The sequence below is a fragment of the Guillardia theta genome, assembly GCF_000315625.1.
Source record: "Guillardia theta CCMP2712 unplaced genomic scaffold GUITHscaffold_23, whole genome shotgun sequence".
NCBI lineage: Eukaryota > Cryptophyceae > Pyrenomonadales > Geminigeraceae > Guillardia > Guillardia theta.
This window is the reverse complement of record NW_005434651.1, coordinates 386238-410374: the sequence shown is the minus strand read 5'-3', so window position 1 is coordinate 410374 and position 24137 is coordinate 386238. Positions and strand designations below refer to the sequence as shown.

Sequence of the window (24137 nt, the reverse complement as noted above, 5' to 3'; positions counted from 1 at the left end):
GCGCCGGCCGATAAAAGGAGAAGAAGGGGGGGGGGAGGAGGGGGAGGAGGGAGGGGAAGGAGAGGAGAAGAGCGGGAGGAAGGAGAGGAGGAGGGGAAGGGGGGGGATCTTACTGGATAACAATCTCCAAATAATCGTCTACCGTGCAAGCGTCACCTCCATCACCATACAGACCCAAATTCTGTGAGGACAAGATGAGAGAGGAGAGGAGAGGGTCCGAGGACAGAACCATCTCTTCAAGACTCTTCTTCCTCCACCATGCTCGAGACTTGGTGAGCGGCTGAAGGAGATTTGTAAATGAAAGAAGAGAAGAGAGGGAGGAGGAGAATAAATGGAGGAGGAGGAAGAGAGAAAGAGACGAAGTTTTAGAGTCCCCCCACCTCATTGTTTCCAGGCGCGTCCACTCGAACCTCAAGGTTGGCGCCTGCCTCCTCCTCCTCCTTTCGTTTGCCTCGCTTGCAGTCAAACAGAGACATACAGCGCTTGAAGAAGGAGCTGTGCGGGAGCAACTGAGACCAGAGTCAGCTGAGACAAGGAGATACGCTGATGGAGTGAGGAGGCAGAGGGAGGGAGGGAGGGAGGGAGGGAGGGAGGAGGAGGAGGCGATGGTAGGACGAGCGACCTCGCTAATGTTGCCGACGATCATTCTGGTGATAAAGAGAGTTCCGAGCTTGATCTGAAGCTGATTGAAAAGAGACTTGCGCGTCTCATTCCCGCATGTCTGCTAAGAGAGTGAGGAAAAGAAGGATGAGGAAGAGCTGGAGGAAGAGGCGAAGGAGAAGGAGGAGGAGGAGGAGAAGGAGGAAGAAGAAGAGGAGGACCTTGATGGTGGAAGTGTCGATGCACTGGTTTTCGGGGCTAATGCCTGTGAGGGTTTGCTGCATGGCCGGGATGTCTTGACAGAAGTAGAGGGAGAAGAAAGCAATCCATATCATAGAGAGGAAGTTGTTGCAGAACTCAAACAGGAAGATCTGTGATGGCGTTAGCGGACTGGAGGCCCCGGGATGAGAGAAATCGGGATGATGCAGGAAGACTTTCGAGGAAGGGCTGAGGAAGGTGAGAGGAGAGGAAAGGGGGGTGGGGGGCGGAGACAAGGGAAGACAAGAAGGCAGGCGAAGAGATGAGTATACGGGTGGGGAGGGGAGGGGAGGGGGAGGGGAGGGGAGACGCACCTTCAGGATCAGACTGTTCTCGTACTTGATGTCGGTGCGGTGAACTTCCCAGTCGTTGATGATGATGGCAACTTTACGATAGATGGTGCTTGTGATGATGATCAAAGATGAATGAACGATGGCGCCGATGATAGCTCCTTTCTGACAATCCCAGTAGCTTGCAATGACGTTGATGAGGTAGAAGTAGATGAAGAAGATACACACACAACCCAGCAGCTGCCAAGAATCTCAGTCTTCCTTCTCCTCCTCAACGTCTGCCTTCTTCCCCTTCCCTTTCCTCCCTCCATCCTCCCTCTCCGCACCCTCTTCCACCTCTTCCACCCTCACCCTCGCCCTCCCCTTCGCTCATGATGGACTGAAGCATAGATGATACCGTCATTGAAAAGCCGAAGGAAAGGAAGTACACTTGCAGGCGCAGACACTTGGGATACTTGTACTCCATCTGAACCATGAAGGTCATGTAGGGGAAGAGGAGAAAGGAGAGGAGGAAAGGAGAAGGGAGGAGCGGACCTGTCCTGTCTTCTTATTCCTCCGAAGAACTCTAGTCTCCCTCGCCTCGAGTGGGGAGAGGTTGGAGGAGAAGATTTGATTCTCTTCGGAGGGCCCTTGCAGCTTGTCGATTGCCGCAAAGAATTCTCGCCGGACCTGATAAGGAGGTAAGGAAAGGGAGAACAACAAAGGAACACTGGGGGTGCGGGGGAGGGGGGGGGGGGGAGGGATTTGATGGTGACAAGGATATGCTTCGATCACCTTTGGTCTGTTGGCGAGGTCACTCGTTGACCAGTAGTAGGCATAGGAGCTCTTGGTGAGAGATCAGCAGGGTACATTGAGAATACAGACTATGAAGAAGAGAGAGGAGGGAGGAAGAGGGGGGGGGGGGGGGAAAAACTAAATTTCGAAGAAGGGCGGAGATAAGGAAAGAGGCCGGAGGAGAGGAGCAGCGAGCAGACAAACCTGCTTTCGCTCCCAGTACTTAATCATGAGACATCCCCAGAACGTGATGAACACGCAGTAGGCAACAAGCGCCCAGTTGTCTGTTCCCGATACTGAGATCCAGATCTAGTTCACTCTCAGACATGCCCGTACCCTCTCCGCCCTCCTCCTCCTCTCCCTCCCTTCCCAGTCCTTCCCCCTTCCCCCCTGCGTTCCTCTCTACCCTCTGCTTTTCAACCTGGAATGCAAGGCCCACGATGGCAGGATAGCTAAGCCATCGCGTGTAGAAACTGAGGAAGGCAAAGTACATGGCGATCTGATCGCCGAAATAGTCTCGAACCTCCTCGATCGGCTCTTCCATGCCGATGTGCGGATTTGACAAGATCTTGAGCTCCCCGTCAGCTGGAGGAGAACGGGAGGCAACTGGTCACCTTGAGAGGAGCGAGCAAGCGTTGGGTTCGCAGGGGAATCGCCCAGTTCTGACGCAGCCACGACAAGTCACGATAGTTCTTGTTCTCCCCGTCGTCTTCATGCAGCGGGAAGAAGTCGATGACGGTTTTAGGGGCAAGAATCTTCTCGTGGAGGGCCAGACGAATTTTGGACTCGATCATGTGCTCGAGGAGGTACTGCCGCTCGCAAGCACTGAAGTACTTGTGCGAGTAAGCCGACTGACAAGAGAATCAGTGATTGCATACTATTCTTTCATCCCTTCTCCTTTCTTCTCATCCTCTTCACTTCACTATGTCCGAACTACCTCCTCTCTCTCCTTCCCTCCCTCTTTCCCACCCTCCTTCCCTTCTCATTACCTTTTCTCCACCTCTCTCATTACCTTTTCTCCACCACCACCACCACCTCCTCCTCCTCCTCCTCCTCCTCTCTTCACCTCTTCCATCGAGTCATTCGGGACCACGTCATCTCCTCGCAGGTAAGGCGACTCGTGGAACGCTGTCTTCCTCGCGACGCTGAACGGGCGCAAATCCTCCCGTACGTCGCGCTCTTCCCAAACTTACCCTGAGCCTCCGGGATGAGGATGAGAGGCTTGCTCAGCGTCATGATCTCTGCTTCTTCCTCGAATTCACTCTGACTGGCAGTGCAAAGGATCATCACAGGTCCGCACACTCCTTGATGCTCGTCGATCACTTCATACTCCGTGTGCTGGACCCCGACCTCGCGTAGCAGCTGGAGGAAGCCACTGATCTCTCTCTCGGCCTCAGCCATTTTTTCTTGGACTGTGTGTTCTCCGCCGAATGTCGAGACATGAGCTGCAACATCGATCACCATGCACAAGTCCCAGAACTCGTTCGATGCTTGCGGCGGATCTCCCTGCTGGCATTTTTCCTCGGCCTGATGCTCATCAACTCCTTTCAAAATGTCGTTACCATTGGCCGGCTTTTGAGGCTCTCCCTCTTCAACAGGAGGATTAACGTTGGTGTCTGAAGGCGTCTGCTTGCTTTCAAGCTTCACTTTCCTCTTTCTCCTCGACTTGTCTGCCCCCTCTTCCTCTGGCAAAACCCTGTAGCGAAATCTCAGCTTTTGCTTGACAACCCAACAAACATTACTTGTTTGCTTTCAAGACTCCGCGCCTCCTTCTGCTCTCAACGGCAGGATCGTTCACGGGCGGCAGAGCATCTGATGCCGCTTGCCTGACAACCAAGTGACGTTTTTTCAGCGTTTGAATAACATCGGAGCGGATTTACCTCCTCCTCCTCCTCCCGCCGTGATCTCCTTCGTTTGCATCAGCTGCAACTTCATTGCTGGTATCAAGCTCTGGGGTTTGTGCGACCTCCATCTCGTTCTCTGCCATGCTCGAGCTTCACCTCTTTCAGTCCCTTGTCCTCCACTTGCCCATCGCAGGCCGTTGAAAATGAAAACTATTACTCAAATATGATACCAAGTCTGCCTCAGTGATTGTCGGACAATGTACCGGGGAGTCCGAGTCACGTGATGGTACCAGTAATTATCACTTAACTCTCAGTGACCCGGTCGGGCCGCAGCCTCCGGGAACTTCTGTCGGACTCGGGCGATGAGTCATCATGATATCCTCGGATGATGGGAGACCATAATGACACCCCTCCATTGCGCTGCGATTGTGGGGAAAGAAGAGGTGGGGTGGGGGTTTAGCCGCACACGAGAGCATGGAGGACTTGGGAAAGCGTCTGACGGGGAACGTGAAGGCGCTGGAGGAGGTGGAGGAGGCGCTTCAGGCACTCAAGCGACAGGTGCAGGCAGCAGCAGGAGAAGAGACGACACTCATCTCCGCTGTCACCCTCCTCTTTGAAAAGGCCATCGCTCAAGCATTTCCCATCGTACCAGAGTCCCTTGAAAAGAGTCGCTGGCTTGTAGTTCAGGCCACTTCCGACGCCAAGCATGGTGACTATCAGTGCAACTCAGCCATGGCAATTCACAAGATCCTCAAGGACAAGGTTGTCTCTCATGCCTTGGCCGTGCGAATGGTTTCGCTTATCCCCACGCAGGGTGTGGCTGACGCGCCAAAGGCTCCCCGGGATGTGTCGGCGCGAATCGTGGAATGCATACCGAAGAACAAAGTGCTTCTGAAGACTGAGATCGCAGGACCAGGTGAGCATTCACTGCATGCGCTGCCTCTGAGTTCGGCTTCAAGGCTTCATCAACATCTTCTTGGACCCCGCCTTCATCGCTGAGTCTTTTGCCAAGATCCTCAAGAATGGTGGCACCCCTGACAGGCTCGCACCATCTGCTAAGACTATGTTAAACAGGACCGCAGCCTCCAGCCAGCCAGCCGCAAGAGGTTGTGGTGGACTTCTCCTCTCCCAACATCGCCAAGGAAATGCACGTGGTAAGAGCTCTGTCCCCGTTTGTGGCCGGCGGATGACGAGGAGTAGGGACATCTGCGATCAACCATCATCGGGGAGTCGATCTGCAGAGTGCTGGAGTTTTGCGGACACAGGGTGAGAGGAGCGATGGACGTGGGGGTGAGCTGAGAGGGCTGACGTCAGGTCCACCGCATCAACCATGTCGGAGACTGGGGTACACAGTTCGGGATGCTGATCAACCATCTCAGGGTATGACGCAAGACTGATGCTTCCATGTTGTGAACTACTTGCGCTCATGCTGGCTGACAGACTGCCTACCCCAACTTCCACGAGCAGCCGCCAAACATCAGTGATCTGACCACGTGATGAAACGCCCGACGTGACTGGCGACCACTGAAAGTTGCCGATGCTCAGGTTCTATAAGGAGGCGAAGAAACGATTCGACGAAGACGCAGAGTTCAAAGAAGCTTCGCGTACGTCGGTTGTCACCCTTCAGGTGGACGCGGCGTCTTAGTTGACGTTGGTAACGGAAGAGCTGGCAGGCGGGGGACCCGTACTCCCTTCAGTGCTGGAAGGCCTTGTGCGATGTCTCGCGCATTCAGTTCCAGATGGTCTATGACCGCCTTGAGTGTGCGGGACTCGTCGAGCAGGTTGACCTTGGCGGATCCACTGTAGTCGGTTGACGGTAGGCAGGGCGAGAGTTTCTACAACTCGCGCATCCCCGACGTTGTGAAGGAGCTCACGGCGAAAGGGATGGTGGAAGAAAGTGATGGAGCGAAGATCATTCAGTGTGGGAAGCAGTTTCCTCTGATGGCTGTCAAGTCTGATGGCGGGTGAGCGAGAGGAGAGAAATGAAAACAAGGGCTGAAAAGAAATGAGCAGGTACGGCTACGATAGTACCGATTTGACGGCGGTCAAGTACCGGTTGCAGGAAATGAAGGCGGTAAGAGTATGCAGTGATTAATCCACTTGACATGACAGAGTTTGTTGCAGGATCGTGTGATCTACGTGACAGATGCGGGGCAGAGCGAGCACTTCGAGATGATCTTCCATGCTGCCAAGAGGGCTGGATGGTGTGAAGGAGGAGCTCGCCTTGACCACGTTCCCTTTGGTCTTGTCCTCGGTATCTGCCGTCTCCAACTCCACAGGGTCTCTGACAGATGCTGGCAGGCGATGACAAGAAGAAGTTCAAGACGAGGTCAGGGGAGGTCACGAAGCTCGTGGACCTGCTCGACGAAGCCGTGACGAGATCCCTGACCCACCTGCGCGAGAGGATGAACACGGAAGGATCCACCACGCAGATGGCAGAGGGCGACCTGGAGGAAGCGTCCAGGAGGATCGGCTACGGTTGCGTCAAGTACGCGGACTTGAGGCAGCATCGGATCTCTGACTACCAGTTCTCGTATGACAAGATGTTGGACCTCAAGGGCAACACAGCCGTCTACTTGATGTACTCGTATGCAAGGATCACGTCCATCAAGGCTAGAGCTGGCGTCAAGCTGCAGGACCTTGCCAACGTCCTTCCTAGCGTGCAGCATCCCAAGGAGTATCAGCTCGTCCTCCACATCCTCAAGTTCCCAGAGGTCGTGGAGCGCGTTGCTGACACGTTGCTGCCTCATCTCATCTGCGAGTTCCTCTATGACACTGCAGAGAAGTTCAACGACTTCTACCGCGACTGCCACGTCATCGGAGATCCCCTACAGTCACAGCGTTTGGTGATCTGTGAGGTTGTGGCAGCAGTGATGAAGAAGGGAATGAGTCTGTTGGGCATCACTCCGCTCGAGAAAATCTGATGCGAGTTGCTGGCTTCTCATATAAACTTACAAACTCGAACGCTCGTGGCTTCTTGCACTGACGTCCATCACTGTGTCTGCAGTGCTGCATCATCGTACTATATCGATGTGTTTTCGCCCTCACCTAGCAACTTTCTATGGGTGTTGAGCACAGACAAGTCCTCCCTCCAGCTCCCTGGGGGCAAGATTACCCATGATCAGCGTTAGCACCCGCGTCTTACCTTGAAAGCACTTGTTCTGAACCTCCTTCAGCCCTGCTGGTCTGCGGTACAGGCTCAATGGAACTTCTGGAGCACGGATTTACTCGCGACCTCGAGTTCGAGTTCCACAGCTTCCCCTGGATGAGATTGAAATATAGATGGAGCAGAACACCCTGCAGCAAGTGAGGACAGGTCATGGGTAGTCGAGAGTCGACACCTCGTCTTGGTCGATCTTGAAGCTTGTATCCAGGCTATCGTGCAGCTCGCAGCGATAAAGCTTGACCTGCTGACTTGTCAAGGGCTATAAAGAAGCAGCCCAACGACTTTGCACGCTTGAATCAGATGAAGGTGTTGCATATTGAAAGCAAAGCTGCACTGATACGCTTTCAGCATTGCTTGACCCGCTGCAATGACCCTGCAAATTGTCAAATCGTCGACGAGGAACGTGGCGACTTACCCAGAGCGATGGTTCGATCTCACAGCGCACGAGTGGAGCCAGCAGCTTGAGTTCTCAAGCACCCACACGCCGACCTGAGCCCGAGTCGTAGGAAATGATTCAACTCCTCCTATGCCACATTCGTACTGCAGACGTGCGTCATGGTTTTTCCTGGCAGACAATGACGAACCATGTGGGCCCCTCCTGTTCCAGCCAGTGCAACGGCTGCACCTCCAGCAGAACGAACTTCGCACTCGTGAAACTGCCATGCCCTGTAGAAACACTGACGCGCAGGACAACAAGAATCAATTGACCTGCCGTAGATGAAAACCGAGGGATGTCCTGCGTCCGACTGTCGGCAGTCTGCTGCCAACGTGACGTACTTGCAGATGCCTGAAGACCCAGAGACGAAGACAAGATGTCCCCTGAGACATCACGTCATCCCAACCCCTTGCAAACGATTGTCCTTTCTCACCAGAGCTCAGCCTTCGGATGTCCACGGAGTCGGAGAGTGTGTGCGATGAAGATGGTTCCACCGGCAGCATCGTTCTTGTTCTTGAAGTCTGAGCAGTGTGACGCAAAGGCCAAGAGAAGGAGGAGATGAGACCGTGCCCTATCCGCCTCGTTCCATTCGGCGTAGTCAATTCATCCCAGTGGTATTTCCCTTCTCCAAGGAAGAAACTCGACCCGTTCTGCCGAATGTTAAGCAGCAAGAATACCGAGCTCCCTTCAGCTCACCTTGCAAGTAACAAGAGCCTCGACTATGTCGTTGAAATCTCCAGGGATCCTGATATCGCCTTCCAACGGTTTCGGCTCAGGTCGTAACTGTACCCAGGCACGATTTTTCAAATCTTAGTAAGACAGATGAACTTATACCATAGGAATTCCACATGAGCTTCGGTTCAACTGCCTCATTTCCTCTAATACCGCTGCTGTAATCTGCTTGTTTGCCTCTGCCAAGCTTTCCTCGCTGTCCGAGAATCCTCCTCGAAGGCGATTCAACAATCTTCTGCTCCCCGTTGCCCGATTTGGCCACCAATGCTCACCATTGCAGACACACAACACACCGGAAAGCACAAGCCAGAGCGCTGCAGTCTGTTGGCTTTTCATAACTTCTCTCTATCAAAGCATCATACACCCCCCTGCTTCTCTGCTTCAATATCAATCATAATTTTGACTGATGAGTCTTTCATAACTCAATCGCATGCTTGTTCGCCCATGATCGTCTCCATGCCTCTTTCATTCCTTCTATCTCTCTCATCCGCACATTCTTCTTCGCTTTTTTCCTCGCCTCCTCAAATCCACGCCATTCTCGATCGCGTTTAGTCGCATCCCGTCCACCGGTTTACTTCCAACGGTTTGTAACGGAAGGAACCGTGAACGCCATGAGGTAGCGATAGCAACGGCGCCAAGGACGAGCAGATGGAAACTTGAAAGGCAGGCGGATGCTGCAGGCGAAGAACAGATGTAAAGTATGTCAACTGAGAATGCCATGCTGAGAGATAGAGCACTGATGCGAGCGGTTACTTGACCAGCATGAACCATGAACAAGAAGAATCAGCAGAAAGAAGGGATTGGTGTTGAACTAAGCAAGAAGTTAGAAGCGAGGATTGAAATTGCTAGAAAGACAGGAGAATGCGAGATCATCAACTTGCCTATCAAGGAGATTCCTTCCGGTCTCTGGGATTTGACAAGCATCTCCTTGCTCTGGATCAACAACAACCTGCTGGAATACGTCGACCCCCTCATCGGGACATTCACTAATGTTCAGGTGATCAAGGTGAATGGAAACAGGCTCCGATCTCTTCCTGAAGAGATCGGCTTGTGCGCTTCCCTCCAGCGCTTCTGGGCTCATGACAACCGCATCGAGTTCTTGCCGAGGACCATCGGGATGCTTCATAGACTGGAGCACATGTCCTTGGAGAAAAACCAGCTCACCTGCCTGCCATGGGAATTCGGGCGGCTGACTTCATTGACAGCCTTTTCCTACGATGAGAACAAGATTCCATCTGAAGACGACGAAGACATCTCTGCAGTGGTGAGTGGGACGCCCAAAGCAGAGAAATGGAAGAAGATCAGAACGTACCTGCGTCGATTGGACAAGTAATGGGCAGACTGTCACTTGTTGTTTCTGACATGTTGCAACAGTGCAAACACATTCAAAATTCTGAAGCTGTCGAAGGATCTGTTCGACATTCCGATCCGAGAGTATCCCAAGTGCATCAGCATCATCGCAGACTTGCGGGTGCTAGAGCTCACTGGTCACCGTCTGACAGAGATTCCTCTCGACATGATGAAGCGATTCTCAAGCCTGACAGTGTTGGATCTCAGAGACAATGACATCCGCGTCTTACACCCCGAGATGGGTAACCTAACCTGTTTGAAGAAGCTCAGGCTTTCCAGCAACCCCATCGAGGTATTCCCTTGCTTTCGCCTTGTGCACTTTCTCAACACTTCTGGCAGACGGTCCCAACGGACATGGGATATCTGACAAGTCTGTCTGAATTTGACATTGACTTAGAGAGGTTGAAGATTCCTGCGCCTTCAGTTTGCAGCCTCGGTTCAGAGAATGTGCTCCGATGGCTTCAGAGTTTGTGCCAGATGCGAGAGTCTTGTTATGGCGATCTCAACGCAAGAGAGTTGGACCACCTGCCTCTTGAGCTTTGCTACGTGACAACGTTGACTTCTCTTGATCTTGGAAACAATGAGATCAGATACATGCACTCGGAACTGAGTCAACTGGTGAACCTGACGAGCTTACAAGTCAGCAACAATCAAATGTTTCTCATGTCAGATTCAATCTCACATCTGAGCAAGATCGTGGATCTAAATGTTGAAAACAATCATCTCAAGTACCTTCCAGATGAACTCGGACATCTCCACAACTTGAAATATTTTTCGATTCGGCACAACAATCTAGAGTTTTTGCCTGATACAATAGGAAACCTCACAAAAGTTGTGCATTTCTATGCTGACAACAACAATCTGAAGCGGCTGCCCAATCGTTTCGGGGAGATGTCTTCGATCACAGATCTCCGCCTTCACGACAACGAACTCGACACTGTTCCTCCTTCATTCGCAAACATGAAGCATGTCAAGCTTCTACTGATGCAACAGAACAAGTTCAGACGCTTTCCCTTGTTTGCTTGCGGTATGACAGGAGTTGAGAAAGCTGACTTCTCAAACAACATGATACAAACAATCCCATTTGAAATCGGAGAAATGTCAAGCATGACCTCGCTTGATCTCTCCAAGAACTATGGCCTCGAAGAGTTGCCCCTGTACCTCGGGGCTATCACCCACCTCAAGATCCTGTCGCTGGAATGCGATTCACTGAGAGTCCCCTGCAACGAGATCGTTCGAAAGGGAATCCCTTGCGTCATGGAGCACCTGCGAACCCTGTCTAGAGCTGCGGTGACGCACGTGCTGGACTTCAGCTCTTATGGCCTGCTGCATGTGCCGCTGGAGATTCGAGATCTGCGGGACCTGAGAGAGTTGAATCTGAGCCACAACTACATCGATGAGATGCCTGAGTCAGTCTGCAAGAGCTGCTCGTCCCTGACCAAGCTCTCCTTGCAGGGCAATCGGTTTCTGGAGATTGCGAGCTACTTTGATCTGATGCAGTCCTTGACCTCACTCAACCTGGATGACAACTTCCGCCTGAGAAGGCTTCCCAAGTCGCTGGTCAACATTCAACCTCTGGTGGATTTGAGCGTGAAGAACTGTGCGCTGATATCACCTCCGCAAGTTCTTGCTACCAACTCCATCAGGGACATCAGAAGCTTCTTTGCAAAACTGATGGAAGGAGAAATCAAGCACGAGCTCTACTTAGAGCAGTTCTCTCTGAGCGAACTTCCTCCTGATGTCTGCGAAATGCATGACCTCGCAGTGCTCAACATAAGTCAGAACTCTTTGCATTTTCTTCCCAATACCGTAGGATCCATAACAGCCTTGAAAGAGCTTGTCGTCGAACAGAACTCTTTGAAAAGTCTTCCAGAATCATTGGGACAATGTAGCTTGATCGTCAAATTGGTTGTTACATCTAATCGACTACAACAGATTCCTGATTGCGTATCAACACTTGTCAAACTCATTGTTCTCATCCTGAAAGACAACAAAATCAAGGAAATCAGTTCCTCGATTACAAACCTTGCACAGCTTAAACTTTTACACCTTGATCAGAATTACCTGGCCTGTATTCCAGATTATCTTGGGGCGCTTACGACAATGGAAGACCTCGATGTCAGCAAGAACCCTTTCGTTCAAAGATTCCCGGCGGCGCTTTGTCAGATGAAACAGTTACGTAGACTATCATGTGAAGAGAGTCGCTTCACTCACTTTCCTGTTGAGTTTGCACATTTCGACCAACTTGAGAGTTTCGTCTTCGAGGAGAACTGCGTGCAGAGCCCTCCCAGGTCGATCACGAGGGAAGGCCTCGCCTCGATGAGAGACTACTGTAAGAAGCTCCTGAGCTCTCTTGACACCGGCGAGTTGGATTTGACCGAGGGCAAGCTGTCAGAGCTGCCTGAGGAGATCTGTACCATCTCCGTCCTTGAAAGCCTCAGGCTGGACAAGAATCTGCTGACACATTTGCCACCTGACAGCTATCGCGTCAACAACGAAACCTCTGAGATGGCTCGAGAGGTTCAGAATATCATGAAGCAAACTATCGAGAAGATTGTGCCTGACTTTGGAGCTCTGGTCTTGTTGAAAAGTCTTTCTATTTGTGACAACAGCCTGGTTTCCATACCCGAGTCGATAATGCACCTGTCTCAGCTCCAGTCCTTAATCCTCGATAGAAATCGCCTCTCAAGCCTCCCGGCTCAACTCGGCCAATGTACATCGCTGACTTTTCTTTCCATCGTTGAGAACGAGATTGAAGGCATTCCGTTCTCATTCTGCAGACTGAGGAATCTGACGACGTTCAATGCGGACTGGGAAGAGAAGATTGCGTCTCCTCCTTTTGAGGTTTCAAAATTCATCTCAAAGAAGGGGATTTCTTACCTGCTGGACTACTTGAAGCGATACGAAGAAGCCAAGTCAACCATGTCCATTGAGCTCGAAGATTATCACCTGCACTACCTGCCTCCAGAGATCACTACCCATGAGCTCGGAAACTTGTCTGGAGAACTCAAATCCATCTCCCTAACAAGAAACAATCTCGCAAGTGTCCCGGCTTCAATACATGCACTGACTAACCTGATCGCTCTCGATCTGTCAGAAAATGATATCTCTGTGCTGCCTGATGAGGTTTGTTCCTTGCTAAAACTTGAAGCCTTGTACCTTGACGATAACAGGATATCTTCGATTCCTCTCAGGTTTGGTAACTTCAAAGCTCTCAAGTATTTCTCCGCGAACAGAAATCGATTGAATTCATTTCCACAGTCGATTCGCAAATGTGCATCGCTTCAGCTTTTCAGTGCGGATAGCAACAAGTTCAAGACGATACCTCAACCAATCTCCTCCAACAACTCTTTGACTCATGTCTCTCTGTGCAACAACCAAATCTCAAACATCCCTCAAGTGTTTGCCCGGATGCAGTCTTTGAAGGTCCTGCACATGGAGAACAATCTGCTTGAGACAATCCCGCAAGTGTTTGCTTCCTGGACATCTGTGACAGAGTTGAAGATAAGAGGCAACCCTCTGAAAACTCTCCCGCTCAATTTGAAAGAGTTCTGGAGGATCCGGGTGCTGGAGTTTGATTGGAATGATTTGATCCTACCTCCCAAGGACATCTCCACTCAAGGCACCAAGGTTGCCGTCAGCTACCTCGACAGAATCAGAGAAGGACTTCAGAAGAAAATATTTCATCTGAGTGATTTTCAGATTGTTTCTTTACCGCTACACCTCACAAGCATACAAACATTGAAAGTTCTGGATTTAAGTTTCAACAAGATCATGCATATGGAAGACCATGTGTCACAGATAGGGCTGATGGAGGTTTTTCGACTCGATAACAATCAACTACCAAGCCTTCCAGCTGCAATTTGTCAACAAACCAGGATAACAGAGCTGTCAATTTCTAAAAATCGTCTTGCATTGCTCCCGGCTAATATTGGAAACATGTATTGCTTGCAAACTCTGAACTTGAGATTCAACAACATTGAGACGTTACCAGATAGTTTTACACGATTGAGTGATTTGAGATTTTTGGACCTGGGACAGAACAAAATTTCGACCATTCCGAAATCTATTGGAGGAACTGATAGCAATTTTTTTATTGCGTTGACGAGTGAGTTTTCAGGAGGGTGCCAGTCCCTCACATACCTCGACCTATCCAACAACCGCATTACCGACGTTCCAAACTCCATCGTCGGTCTGACACAGCTCAACACGTTGCTGCTACACGCTAACCCTGTCAAGACATTACCAGACAAGCTGAAGAAGTTGAAATTGTGTGAGACGTTCAAGGTTGAAGTCTCGCACCTCACGGTCCTGAAGAAACTGAATGCTCAGAACATGAGAATGACCATGACACCGCCCAAGGAAGTGATCATGAGGAGCAATGAGACGCTAGTGCAATATTACAAGAAGATCATCAACTCCGACAGAACGAAACGTTTAGACCTCTCCAACCTCGGGCTGAAGTTTTTCCCTAAAGAAATCACAACGATGACAGACCTGTTGCATCTCAGTCTGGCAAACAACAAACTGCGAGAGATCCCTCAAATCATCACCGCATTCATTGATCTAGAAACCCTCGATCTTTCAAGAAACGTGCTTGAAATCCTTCCACACATGGGAAAGTTTGAAGGTTTAGCTGAACTATACCTACAAAGCAATTCGTTGACCAGCTTACATTACTCCATTGCTTTGCTCACAGATCTTGAAGTTCTCAATGTTCAGTACAATCCCCTTGAAGATCCGCCTCCACATGTGGTAGACCTCGGGCTGAAATCGATTCAAGATTATCTCATGAGAGAGGAGAGGCTTGTTCGGACCAAGAAACTTGACATGCATGAGGTCAAGTTCGGATGGAAATATCTCGACTACTTCCCGTCTCCCTGGTGTGTCAACTTCGTTGACATCTGCACGGGGATCGACGTGTCACGGAATGAGATCGCAGAGCTCCCTGACGCAATTTCTCAGCTAGTCAATCTTCAGCTTTTTGACGGCAGTTTCAACAAATTGTCATCACTGCCCGAAGCCTTGGCTACTCTCAAGAAGCTCAACTACCTCAACGTGAGCAACAATCCTCTTGCAGATGTTCCTGCGGCCATGACAGACCTCACACAGCTCGACGTGTTCAATGTCAGTGAAACGTTTCTCGGAGATTTCTTTCAAAATACAGCGAGTAGAGAAGTCAACTTGCAGGTGGAATATGTCGTGAAGCTTCTGAACGGGCGCAAGACTGGAGAGATGATGCTTCGTGATCTTGAACTCAACCGTATCCCCGAAGACATCTGGCAGGAAGATAAATCGCCTGATTCACCTTCACGGCAGCCGTTGAAGACTGTGTGTTTGGACAACAATCAGCTAGAGAAGATCGACAAGAGCATAGAGAACTTTGATTCCCTCGTCAAGTTCTCATGCTCAAAGAACAATATTCGAGACATCTTGACTTCATGGATCAGACTCCAGGCCCTGCTGGAGTTGGATCTCTCCTCGAATCAGATCAGAACATTTCCAGAAGGTTTTGACTTCCCGCCTATGTTGCGCACACTCATCCTGTCTCAAAACAAACTTCGCCTGCTCCCTGCTGCTGTTGGACGACTCGCGCAGCTTGAAGTCTGCAAGTTGAGTTTCAATGCGCTCGTCTCTCTGCCAAGTGAAATGGGATCTTGCACGGCGCTGCTTGAAATCGTTGCAGACAACAACTTGATCAAAGAGATTCCAAGAGAGTTCTCTTGCCTGACCTCGCTGACCTTGCTTGGTATCGGATTCAACAACATTGTCACAATACCATCTCAAATCGGGATGATGACTGCAATGAAGTCATTAATCTTGCAAAAGAACGAAATAATCTATTTCCCATCTTCAATATCTTGGTTGATGCAACTGGAGACTTTGAACATGAGCGGCAACGCAGTCTCTGTCTTTCCCAAGTCAGTTTGCAAGGTTGGCAATCTGTATTCACTTGACTTTTCAAGGAACGACATGGAAAAGCTCGTGCCGTACATCGGGAATCTGCTTGGGATGAAAGAGATGGTCCTCTCCTTCAACAAGATAGATGAAATCCCTGCTCAGATAGGAAAGTTGGTGCATCTCACGACACTGAAGCTTGACTTCAACCGGCTGACCTTCCTGCATGCTGCCATCGGGGCGCTCACTTCTCTGACATGCCTCGACGTGTCTCACAATCAGATCGAGGAGTTACCTTCAGAGTTCTTTGATCTTACAAACTTGCAGCAACTAGCCCTCAATCATAACAAGCTCATCTATCTGTCAGGAGCTGTCAGCTCATATCAGAGGCTAGCAGAACTGTACGTCTCTCACAACTACTTGCGTGCCTTGCCCGATGCGATCTCGTCCCTCAAGAAGCTTATCAAGTTCTCCATAGGGAACAACGTGTTTCACGAGGTGCCCAACACCCTGACAAGCCTGCGGAAGCTGAAGGAGCTGTGGGTGAGTGAGGCGCTGACCCTGAGCGACAGCGGACATCTCCCCTTGTGGTTCACAACGATGACAAGCCTGAGGCACATTCACGTCCAAGACGACGAGCGACGAGACATTCCCGCGGTTGTCTGCGAACGAGGGATCAAACAAATGCTCAGGTGGATCGAAGACGTCAACAAGTCAAAGTCGACAAGAAGGCTGGAGATGATCGGATACGGCCTCTCAAGCTGCCCGTTCGCTCCCTATCGCAACTTGATCTCCTACAACGTGATGAACAACAAGATTGAGATTTTGAATGAGAATGTTTTGACCCTGACTGCAATCAAGGAGCTCAATCTCACACGGAATCGTATCAAATCTCTGCCTGAAGACATCTTCCTATTGCGAAATCTTGAAATCTTGGTAGTGGAGGCGAACAAACTTGAACATCTCCCAGGGTCAATCCACAAGAACTACAGGTTGACACATCTTGACTGCACGAATAATCGCCTGCAAAACCTCAATGCTACCCTATCTGGCTCGACATCGATACAATCTTTGAAGCTGAGCATGAATCGTTTGAAGGAACTTCCGTTCGAGATGTGTGCGATGACTCAGCTTGTTGAACTTGCTCTTGACGACAACGATTTCAAAGACACGATGCAGGAGGTGATAGACAAGTTCACAGTCCCTGAAATTCTCCAATTCCTTTCAAGGTTGCAGTCCAGCACCCTGACAAACTTTCTCAATCTCCAAGGACAAGATCTGCAGCAAATTCCTGCTGTCATTGCCAAGTGCTCAAATCTGACCAGGTTCAACTTCAGTCGCAATCAATGCCGTCAGGTTGGCACGTGGCTCGGCGTCCTTGTGGGTCTTCAAGACTTGAACCTGCGAACGAACAAGCTCAAAGCCATTCCGAACGAGCTCGGCACTCTCGTCAACCTGCAGTCCCTTGACCTCGGTGAGAACAGGCTCACTGAGTTTCCCCTGTGCGTCAAGACCCTGCACAAGCTCCAGAACCTGTGGCTGGATCAGAACTCGATCGGCGAGTTCCCGAGATGGATGAACAAGCTGAACGAGCTGAGGTACCTCAACATGGAGATGAATGAAGTCTCGCTCTTGCCCGACGACCTGCAGGGCATGGAGCACCTTCAACAGCTGTACCTGCGCAGCAACGCTCTCATGAAGTTCCCTGAAGCCGTGTGCGAGCTGTCGGGGCTTTGCGAGCTGAATGTGAGTCAGAACGACAAGATCTTCATCTTGCCTGGCTCAGTCGTCAACCTCCGACTGCTCAGCATGCTCTTCCTCGATGACTGCAACCTCAACCAGATCCCTGACGCCATCGGTTACTGCATCTCTCTCCGCTGCCTCTCTGCTGGAGGAAACACCATCACTCTCGTCCCGGCTGCGATCTCTGGGCTGACGAGCCTGGAGATCTTGAACTTGAGCATGAACAAGATCTGTTTCTTCCCGGAAGTCTACAACCTCACCAACATGGTGCAACTGAACCTGAATGACAACCTCATTGCAAACATCAAGATGACGATAGGCGACATGGTCCGGCTAGAGGAGCTCTACATCGGAAACAACAAGCTGTCAACAGTCCCCTCGACTGTGGGGTGTCTGCTTTCGTTGCATTCTCTGGAACTCCAGCGCAACCGCATCCTTTCTCTCCCGGAGAGCATCGGTGCCTTAACATTGCTCAGGTCCCTCAAGCTGCATGGCAACCTGCTCTCCTCTCTCCCCTCCTCCGTCTCTCGGCTGATTCACCTCGAGGTTCTGACTCTGAGGGACAACCAGATCTCCGAGCCGCCTTCCGCCATCCTCAGCCTCAGCAGCCTCAAGACTCTGACGCTGGGGAAGAACAAGTTAGACAAGATGCCCGATAAACAAGTTCAGCGGCTCAAATCGAGTGGAATGGAAGAGGAGGACGATGAGAATACTCGAGCTCCTCGGAGGGATGGGATGCGGGACACGAGGGTTTTTCACAGCTCAGACTAGCATTTGACAGATGTAAATAATATTCTACTGTAGATAAAGACACACGACACGATCGTCACTGAGACTACTCGTTGTTTATGGATTCTTTCAGAGTTTCGATGTTCTGTACAATGTCCTACAACAAGGTGTGAGGACAAGAATGGAAGCAAGTCGAAGCAAGTCAAGGTTGGCCGGCATGTCTTCACCTGGAAGAGAGCGTCATTGCATGTCGATTGCGGTCGGATCTCATTGAGCAGAGCGTTAAAGCTTGCATCCCATTGCTCCTTGCTCTGAAGGTCTCCGCTCTTGGTTCCTGCCGCCATGGCTGCTGTATACTCCTCGTACTTCCTCAACAGCAGTAGGATAGCCAGGCAGCTCTCGATCAAAGGCTGCTGCAGCGGTCAGGAGGCCCTGAGGGGAGAGCGCGAGAACCTGAGCGGCTTGAGTGCCGTGGCTCAACTCATTCTCTTGGTCCAGTGATTCCGAGCTCATCACGACCCCTCGGAACAAGGCGCTCGCTGTCTGCTCGCATTGCTGCCCGTCATACCATACTCAGCCACGTCTCGCGCGTCACTAGGGCTGACCTGCAACGTGCCGTTGGCTCCGTGTCTCTTGTCTCCCACATGGTTTGAATCCGCAGCGGGAGGGAGCAGGGGGGCTGTCAGATTGTTCTTCTCGCTTCCCTCATACCTGCAGCAGCTCACCAAGAGAAAGGAAGGCTACTAGAACAACAGGCCAAGTGCTACGCCCCACAGCGCATTCCTCAGTTGAAAGTTGGTCCGATCAACCTAAGTTAGCGTCACGGATGACACACTTCCAATCAAGATGTATACAACACCTGCACAATACACCAAGCATACTCCTTTTGAATTTCATGTGCTTTCTCGTTTTTACGAGCTTGCTTTTCGCCATCCATGTCGGTATCACCATCGCGCAATGCTTGCATCGAGTCATTATGAGCCCTGGCCTGTGAGATGAAATCGTGTGATCGTGTGTGTGTTCAAAGTGCACGGCTTTTCCCATCAACACTCCGCTTCAAGTCGATCTCACACGCCTTAATTTTCTTCTCCCTATTCTCTTACCCTGAATCCTCGCTCTCCTGTTTCCTCGCACTCTTCTCTCCTCTCAAATCCCCTCTCCTCTTCTCTCCTCTCACGCCCCTCCCGCTCCGTCTGTACCCTAGTCACATCACATCACATCACATCACATCACATCACATCACATCACATCACAATTCATCTCGTCCGCATTCTCTCTGTCTTCCTTCTCCTCCCTCCTACCTCTCGTTTTTTCTCCCATTCCCTTTTCTCTTCCCTCTCTCCCGTCTCCCTTCTATCTTCTCTCTCTCTCTCCTCACTCTCTCCCTTCTCTCTCTCCCTTCTCTCTCTCCCTTCTCTCTCTCCCCTCTCTCTCCCCTCTCTCTCCCCTCCTTTACCTGCTCTATCAGCGTCTCTTTTCTCCTCAGCAGCCGCATGATTTGCAGCAGAAACTTGGGAGTTGTCGGCGCCTCCATGCCGCCTCCTCCTCGCTGTTCCCACCCCCCAAACTTCGAACTTGGTGGGATTGTCCACCCCTCCTCAGGAACCCTACCCCTCAAATCAATACAAATTGAACCCCTCCTAGACTACCCCCACCCCTCTATTCCCGCCAAACATTTGAAAATTTGAAGGGCTTGAACACCCTACCCACATTTTGGTAGAGGAAACAAGGGGTACTTGATCCTAATACTCCCACCTTGTACCTCCGCCTCCGCTTCCTCCTCCTGCTCCTGCTGCCCCTGCCTCGGCTGCTGCTGCTGCTCCTGCTGTCCCTGCTGCTGCTGCTGCTGCTGCTGCTGCTGCTGCTGCTGCTGCTGCTCTTCTTTGTCTCTTCGATTTCTTTCCCCCCTTCTCGACTTCAGAAGACTTGCGTACTTCGTTCAAGCACCCATGTTCATTCTTGAGCAGATGAAAGCTATCTATCTTCCTGTATCAATAATGAAATTCTAACCTTGTCATAGCAGTGCAATCATTTACTTCATTCTCTCATACGCGCAGAAGGAAAGACAAAACTGAAAGAGAAGCCAAAAACTGAACAAGAAAAATCGAAAACGGCATGTGGAGTGAGTTTGTCAATCTTCCTCTTTCCAGTCTCCCTCTCGTCGCTTCCTCAGCACGGGAGTGCGCGAGAAGGCTTCGCTCAACAGCTCCACCGAGGCCTTCGCCCCATCCTCCATCGGGCCGGCAACTGACTTGTCGCTGGGGCCCGATGTGGCTGCCTCCTTCCAAGGGATCGACGGCACTCGATCGATGCCCATCATCGGCATCGTCGTCGACTTGGCGAGACCGAGAGAGTCTCTGCGGCATGACGCGTCTCCTCGCTGGACGAACTTCTTCAGCTCCTCGTATGCGTACTTGTAGGCTCGCTCCACGATCTCGTCCTTCTTGTGATAGTCGAGCAACCCGATGTCTGCACAGGGCGGCTCGAGCTTGAGGTCCAGGATCGCCTTTGCTCGAGGGAACTGCGTCATATGCGTGATGTAGCAAAGAGCTGTCGTGATGTCCCGATGCCGACAGATGTGTCGACTCCCTCCGACGCCCAGCATCTCGAGCACGTACCTCCACAGCACGTACCACCCGCTGACATGGTCGTCCAGGGGCGTCAGCACTTCACCTCTCAGGATGTTCTCCTTGTCCTCCACGTCCACTCCGATGATCGTGTCAACTCCGTACTGCGTCATGATGTCTGCCGGCAGGTTGTTCACATACCCCCCATCCACGAGGAGGTCTCCGCGGTCCCACACGGGAGGAAGAAAGCCGATTAGCGTCATGCTCGCTCGCACGTATCGCCATAGCTTCCCCTTCTTATGGACCCGCATGTAACCTAGTGGGTCGTCTGCATTGATGCAGGTCGAGATGCAGAAGAAGTTGATCCAAGTGTCCCTGATGTCTCCTTCCCCCAGTCCCTCGCGTATCGTCTTGGAGAAACTTTTGCCCGAGAAGATGGAGAGCAGGGGGAGCGTGAGGTCTCTCATCAGACTTGTCACACTCCCGATCCCTTGCGAGAGCGTGGTGATAGGCTCATCCATCTTGGCAGTGTCCTGATGCTGCGCATAGAGAGCTGCCATGAAGGCGCCTTGGCTCGTTCCCCCTATGAAGTCAACAGGAACTTTCAGCTCCTCCATGGCCCGGAGGACTCCAAGATGCGCGAGACCCCTCGCTCCTCCACCTCCCAGCACAAGGCCAACTGCTCGACCAGCAAGATATCTCCCCAGCCTTTCCATGTCTGCCTGCACGTCAAGCCGAATGTGATGATGGAGCGTCAAGCCGGGCCTGCCCTCCAACCACATCCTCGTGATCTTAGGAGGAAGTGTCTTGCCTGCCAGGTTCTCATGGAGCAGCACAAGTTCCCTTCTCACATCCAGAATAGTCTCGTCATACGACCTGACGCATCCATTCTCGCCATTCCACACGCAGACTCGCTCGTGCTCGAGAATCGTGGGAAGTGAGCTATGGAGGGCGACGAGGAGGACGCAGTCTGCCTGGCTCACGCAAACCTGATCCCATGCGGGGTTGCTGAGGCTGCCCTTGAGAATCACGAACCTGTGGTCCTCCTCCTGCTGCACGATCCAAGAAGAAACACGGGTGCGATAGAAGGCGAGGTGGAGGCGACTGATTGTGTCTACCCCGAGTATCGTCTCAATCTTGTCCACGTCCAGAACTAGCACAGATCCATACCGAGAGAGCTGCTCCTCCAACGACGATACCACCTTGTCAAGATGCTCCGCACTCTCCCTGTTGGCTGCCAGCAGCGCTATCGTGGCGAGATTCGCAGTCAAACTCTGGCCCGCAATGCGCTGCTCCTGCTGCGCCCTTCCGCTTGCATGACTCCCTCTCCCTAGAATGTGGCGCTTGGCAATGGAACGCAGCAGCCGGACGGCCACACTAGGAACGCGCTTGCAGATCAGCTCGAAGTTCTTGGGGGAGATCTTCACGAGCTCACAATCTCGCATGCACACCGCGCTCATGCTTCTCAAGTTGTCCTGAGAGTCTAGGAATGCCTCCTCGCCCAGCATGTCACCTCGCCCAAGCTCGATCACGGCCTCCGAACTCCTGCTCTTGAGCTTGACTCGTCCAGTGATGAGGATGTAGAGCCCGTCGATCACCTGGTCTCCCTCCCTGAAGATGAAGTCTCCCACGTTGACCCAGTGCCTGCTCAAGCCCATGCTGAGAAAGTCGCGGATGACTGGGAAGATGGCCCCGGCAGCCACGAGCACAAACTCGACAAACGTCTTGCCGTCGATAGAAGCCTGCGAGCCGAAAGGATCAGAGTCGACATGTCGCTCACTTGTCTCACCATCCTCATCAGCTCCTCCATCGTCAAACTCGCGATCCGGCAACGAGATATAGCGGTCGCAGTCTCCTGATGCCTCTCGGCTGTCCAGAAGTTCCGTGCTCCGATGATGCATGGAGCTTGGAAGGAAGCAACCTTCACCTCTGTTGTGATCTCGACGGAACCATCGAGGAGGACGAAGAGCTTGGAACACGCTTGTCCTCTTTCAAAGAGCTGCGAACCCTCAGACACCTCAAGCACAAGCTCTTGATACGTCGAGCTGAAGGCGCTCTGCAACTGCACACATGTATGACAAGCTACCAGCAACAGGAAGGAAGAAGCAAGGGCACCATGTTGGACTCTTCGTCTTCGAGCGTTACAGCATCGACGTTGGAGTTGAGGGAGGACATCTCCAGGAACTCAGCCATCACGAAGAAGGACACGCGATGTAGGCGCCCAAGTGCGAGCCTGAGAAACAGGAGGAGAGCATCCGGATGCTGACATGTTGACAGTGAAAAGAAGTTGAGAAATCGCACAGCTTCACCTTGGTGCAGAACGTCTTGAAGTCGTTTTGTGAAATCCTCAAGATCGTTGCACTGGTTAGCGCTCGAACGGAACATGTCCGAACGTCCGACATGTAGCTGCGGAGCTGAGGAGTGAGGGTCCGGAATGTCTGAAACCTTACCTCACATGAGCTCAAGATCTCCGATGCTTTCTCCCTGAGACAACTTGTAGTTGAGAAACTCTTCTTCTGCAACAATTCGTGTTATGAAAGCATAATGGTCGCGATCAGCCTTACCGGTCTCATCCTCCTTGTGGTAGACTCCAAGATATCCGTCAACAACCATGACAAGTCCGCTCTCCGTACTACATGCAAACACGTCAGAGGCTGCGGGTGACGAAAGATGCCTCGCCTGTCGCCCACTGCAAACAGAAGCTCTCCAGCTTCAACCGAGCTCCACGTACACAGGTTGAACAGCTCGTCGCACTCATCTTCGCGGAGACAACCAGCAAACTGACCAGGAGGTGAACGAGAGAGATGTTTGATCGGCACGCACCTTAGTGGAAGAGAAGAACTCGTACTTGTTGCCGGAGAAATGAAGCCTCTCCCACAGCCTCCTCTCAAAGTCGTGCGCGCTTACAGGGCTCAGCGCAGAGGGGGAGGAGGGTTCTGAGATGGGGTCTGCTCGCCATGTTGATCAGCTTGCAGACGGCAGCATGCAAGTCTCACGTGGTCTCCTCAGCCCTGAAGTCCATCTCGAGATCCTTGCAGAGAAAGGGCCCAGGTTCAAGTGAGGAATGTTGATCGGCGGAACTACGACGGCGTTCAGCCTGCGGAAAGTGTCGTTGGGCGGAGATTTGATCCCAGCGCTGATCTGAGGAGCGGGTCATGAATGTTGGAAATCGTTGTGATCACCTTCTCTGCTTGCTCCTTCGCTCTTCTTTCTTGTCTTCGTTTGTTGAGAATGGCAATGACTCGCAGTTTCGGCAGAACTCCCATGATTCCAGGAAGAATCATGAGAGTTGCAAGAACCGTCCATGACCAATGCACATTATATCTTGAGAATGCAAACAAAGAGAAGAATCCCAGGAGCAGAACAACTGCGTCATTGAAGCCGATACTTGCCAATATCTGCTTCGATGTGGATCCCATGGTAGCGAAACGATGCCAGGTGAGTTGCAAGCTCCACGAGGATCCTTACGAAACTTTTGCTCGGATGTCAGACAAAGAAGAGCAGAGAGGCCAATTATCCATGTTGGGATCACAAAGGCAAACATATTTAAACACGGTAAATCAGGAACGAACGAGGTCAACGACAAGGACGAGGACGAGGACGAGGACGAGGACGAGGACGAGGACGAGTGCATGGGGGAAGAAGAGACAGGAAGCAGCATTGGTGGCGCGCACCTGCCGGTATGGCGCCAAACGAGCTCAACATTGCTGACCGACTGGTCCTCCCACCCCTCCCCACTTTGTCGATGTG

At 51.6% G+C, this 24137-nt stretch overlaps 8 protein-coding genes across 8 annotated transcripts in view; 4 read left to right on the top strand and 4 right to left on the bottom strand.

The window, feature by feature from the left end:
* The window catches only part of GUITHDRAFT_162518 (hypothetical protein), a gene marked incomplete at its 5' end in the record, with an annotated part of 5532 nt that extends 1623 nt beyond the window's left edge, over nucleotides 1–3909 (bottom strand). The window contains 16 exons of the mRNA XM_005834984.1: nucleotides 114–181; nucleotides 230–280; nucleotides 381–455; nucleotides 623–721; nucleotides 822–971; nucleotides 1173–1388; nucleotides 1546–1614; nucleotides 1683–1817; nucleotides 1923–1973; nucleotides 2127–2231; nucleotides 2344–2490; nucleotides 2537–2773; nucleotides 2935–2990; nucleotides 3116–3618; nucleotides 3665–3748; nucleotides 3803–3909. Of these exons, the coding sequence (XP_005835041.1) occupies nucleotides 114–181; nucleotides 230–280; nucleotides 381–455; nucleotides 623–721; nucleotides 822–971; nucleotides 1173–1388; nucleotides 1546–1614; nucleotides 1683–1817; nucleotides 1923–1973; nucleotides 2127–2231; nucleotides 2344–2490; nucleotides 2537–2773; nucleotides 2935–2990; nucleotides 3116–3618; nucleotides 3665–3748; nucleotides 3803–3909 (2153 nt within the window). The remainder of the gene's footprint in view (nucleotides 1–113; nucleotides 182–229; nucleotides 281–380; nucleotides 456–622; nucleotides 722–821; nucleotides 972–1172; nucleotides 1389–1545; nucleotides 1615–1682; nucleotides 1818–1922; nucleotides 1974–2126; nucleotides 2232–2343; nucleotides 2491–2536; nucleotides 2774–2934; nucleotides 2991–3115; nucleotides 3619–3664; nucleotides 3749–3802) is intronic.
* Nucleotides 3910–4240: 331 nt separating this feature from the next.
* GUITHDRAFT_159514 (hypothetical protein) lies at nucleotides 4241–6728 on the top strand (the record flags this gene model as incomplete). Its single annotated transcript, XM_005834983.1, has 14 exons — nucleotides 4241–4291; nucleotides 4331–4549; nucleotides 4580–4682; nucleotides 4726–4791; nucleotides 4841–4920; nucleotides 4967–5032; nucleotides 5081–5146; nucleotides 5207–5259; nucleotides 5312–5393; nucleotides 5440–5547; nucleotides 5591–5730; nucleotides 5780–5840; nucleotides 5891–6020; nucleotides 6068–6728. The coding sequence occupies 14 exons, from the start codon at nucleotides 4241–4243 to the stop codon at nucleotides 6688–6690; spliced, it is 1848 nt and encodes a 615-aa protein (XP_005835040.1). The 3' UTR covers nucleotides 6691–6728.
* GUITHDRAFT_106138 (hypothetical protein) lies at nucleotides 6718–8205 on the bottom strand (the record flags this gene model as incomplete). Its single annotated transcript, XM_005834982.1, has 13 exons — nucleotides 6718–6767; nucleotides 6815–6865; nucleotides 6912–6952; nucleotides 7002–7063; nucleotides 7108–7180; nucleotides 7222–7305; nucleotides 7348–7472; nucleotides 7517–7598; nucleotides 7641–7751; nucleotides 7802–7889; nucleotides 7934–8018; nucleotides 8065–8151; nucleotides 8203–8205. 13 exons carry the CDS (start codon nucleotides 8203–8205, stop codon nucleotides 6718–6720), a joined length of 942 nt encoding a protein of 313 aa, XP_005835039.1.
* A 664-nt stretch (nucleotides 8206–8869) lies between these two features.
* GUITHDRAFT_68958 (hypothetical protein) lies at nucleotides 8870–10650 on the top strand (the record flags this gene model as incomplete). The annotated part of the gene is made up of 2 exons (XM_005834981.1): nucleotides 8870–9195; nucleotides 10140–10650. Coding segments are annotated over 2 exons (837 nt in total), but the record flags the coding sequence as incomplete, so codon positions are not given.
* A 555-nt stretch (nucleotides 10651–11205) lies between these two features.
* Nucleotides 11206–11610, top strand: GUITHDRAFT_49141 (hypothetical protein; the record flags this gene model as incomplete). The annotated part of the gene is made up of 1 exon (XM_005834980.1): nucleotides 11206–11610. A coding segment is annotated over one exon (405 nt), but the record flags the coding sequence as incomplete, so codon positions are not given.
* A 417-nt stretch (nucleotides 11611–12027) lies between these two features.
* On the top strand, nucleotides 12028–17915 carry GUITHDRAFT_93733 (hypothetical protein). The gene is made up of 4 exons (XM_005834979.1): nucleotides 12028–12215; nucleotides 12495–12644; nucleotides 15096–15815; nucleotides 17157–17915. The coding sequence occupies exons 1-4, from the start codon at nucleotides 12088–12090 to the stop codon at nucleotides 17860–17862; spliced, it is 1704 nt and encodes a 567-aa protein (XP_005835036.1). The 5' UTR covers nucleotides 12028–12087; the 3' UTR covers nucleotides 17863–17915.
* A 9-nt stretch (nucleotides 17916–17924) lies between these two features.
* GUITHDRAFT_151916 (hypothetical protein) lies at nucleotides 17925–19369 on the bottom strand (the record flags this gene model as incomplete). The annotated part of the gene is made up of 7 exons (XM_005834978.1): nucleotides 19277–19369; nucleotides 18680–18808; nucleotides 18574–18629; nucleotides 18426–18531; nucleotides 18274–18375; nucleotides 18048–18230; nucleotides 17925–17977 (listed from the first exon to the last, which is right to left on the bottom strand). Exons 1-7 carry the CDS (start codon nucleotides 19352–19354, stop codon nucleotides 17927–17929), a joined length of 705 nt encoding a protein of 234 aa, XP_005835035.1. The 5' UTR covers nucleotides 19355–19369.
* A 582-nt stretch (nucleotides 19370–19951) lies between these two features.
* Nucleotides 19952–23806, bottom strand: GUITHDRAFT_106135 (hypothetical protein; the record flags this gene model as incomplete). The annotated part of the gene is made up of 10 exons (XM_005834977.1): nucleotides 19952–22129; nucleotides 22177–22449; nucleotides 22503–22620; nucleotides 22689–22793; nucleotides 22843–22903; nucleotides 22952–23019; nucleotides 23085–23167; nucleotides 23211–23335; nucleotides 23384–23528; nucleotides 23570–23806. 10 exons carry the CDS (start codon nucleotides 23804–23806, stop codon nucleotides 19952–19954), a joined length of 3393 nt encoding a protein of 1130 aa, XP_005835034.1.
* Nucleotides 23807–24137: the final 331 nt, after the last annotated feature.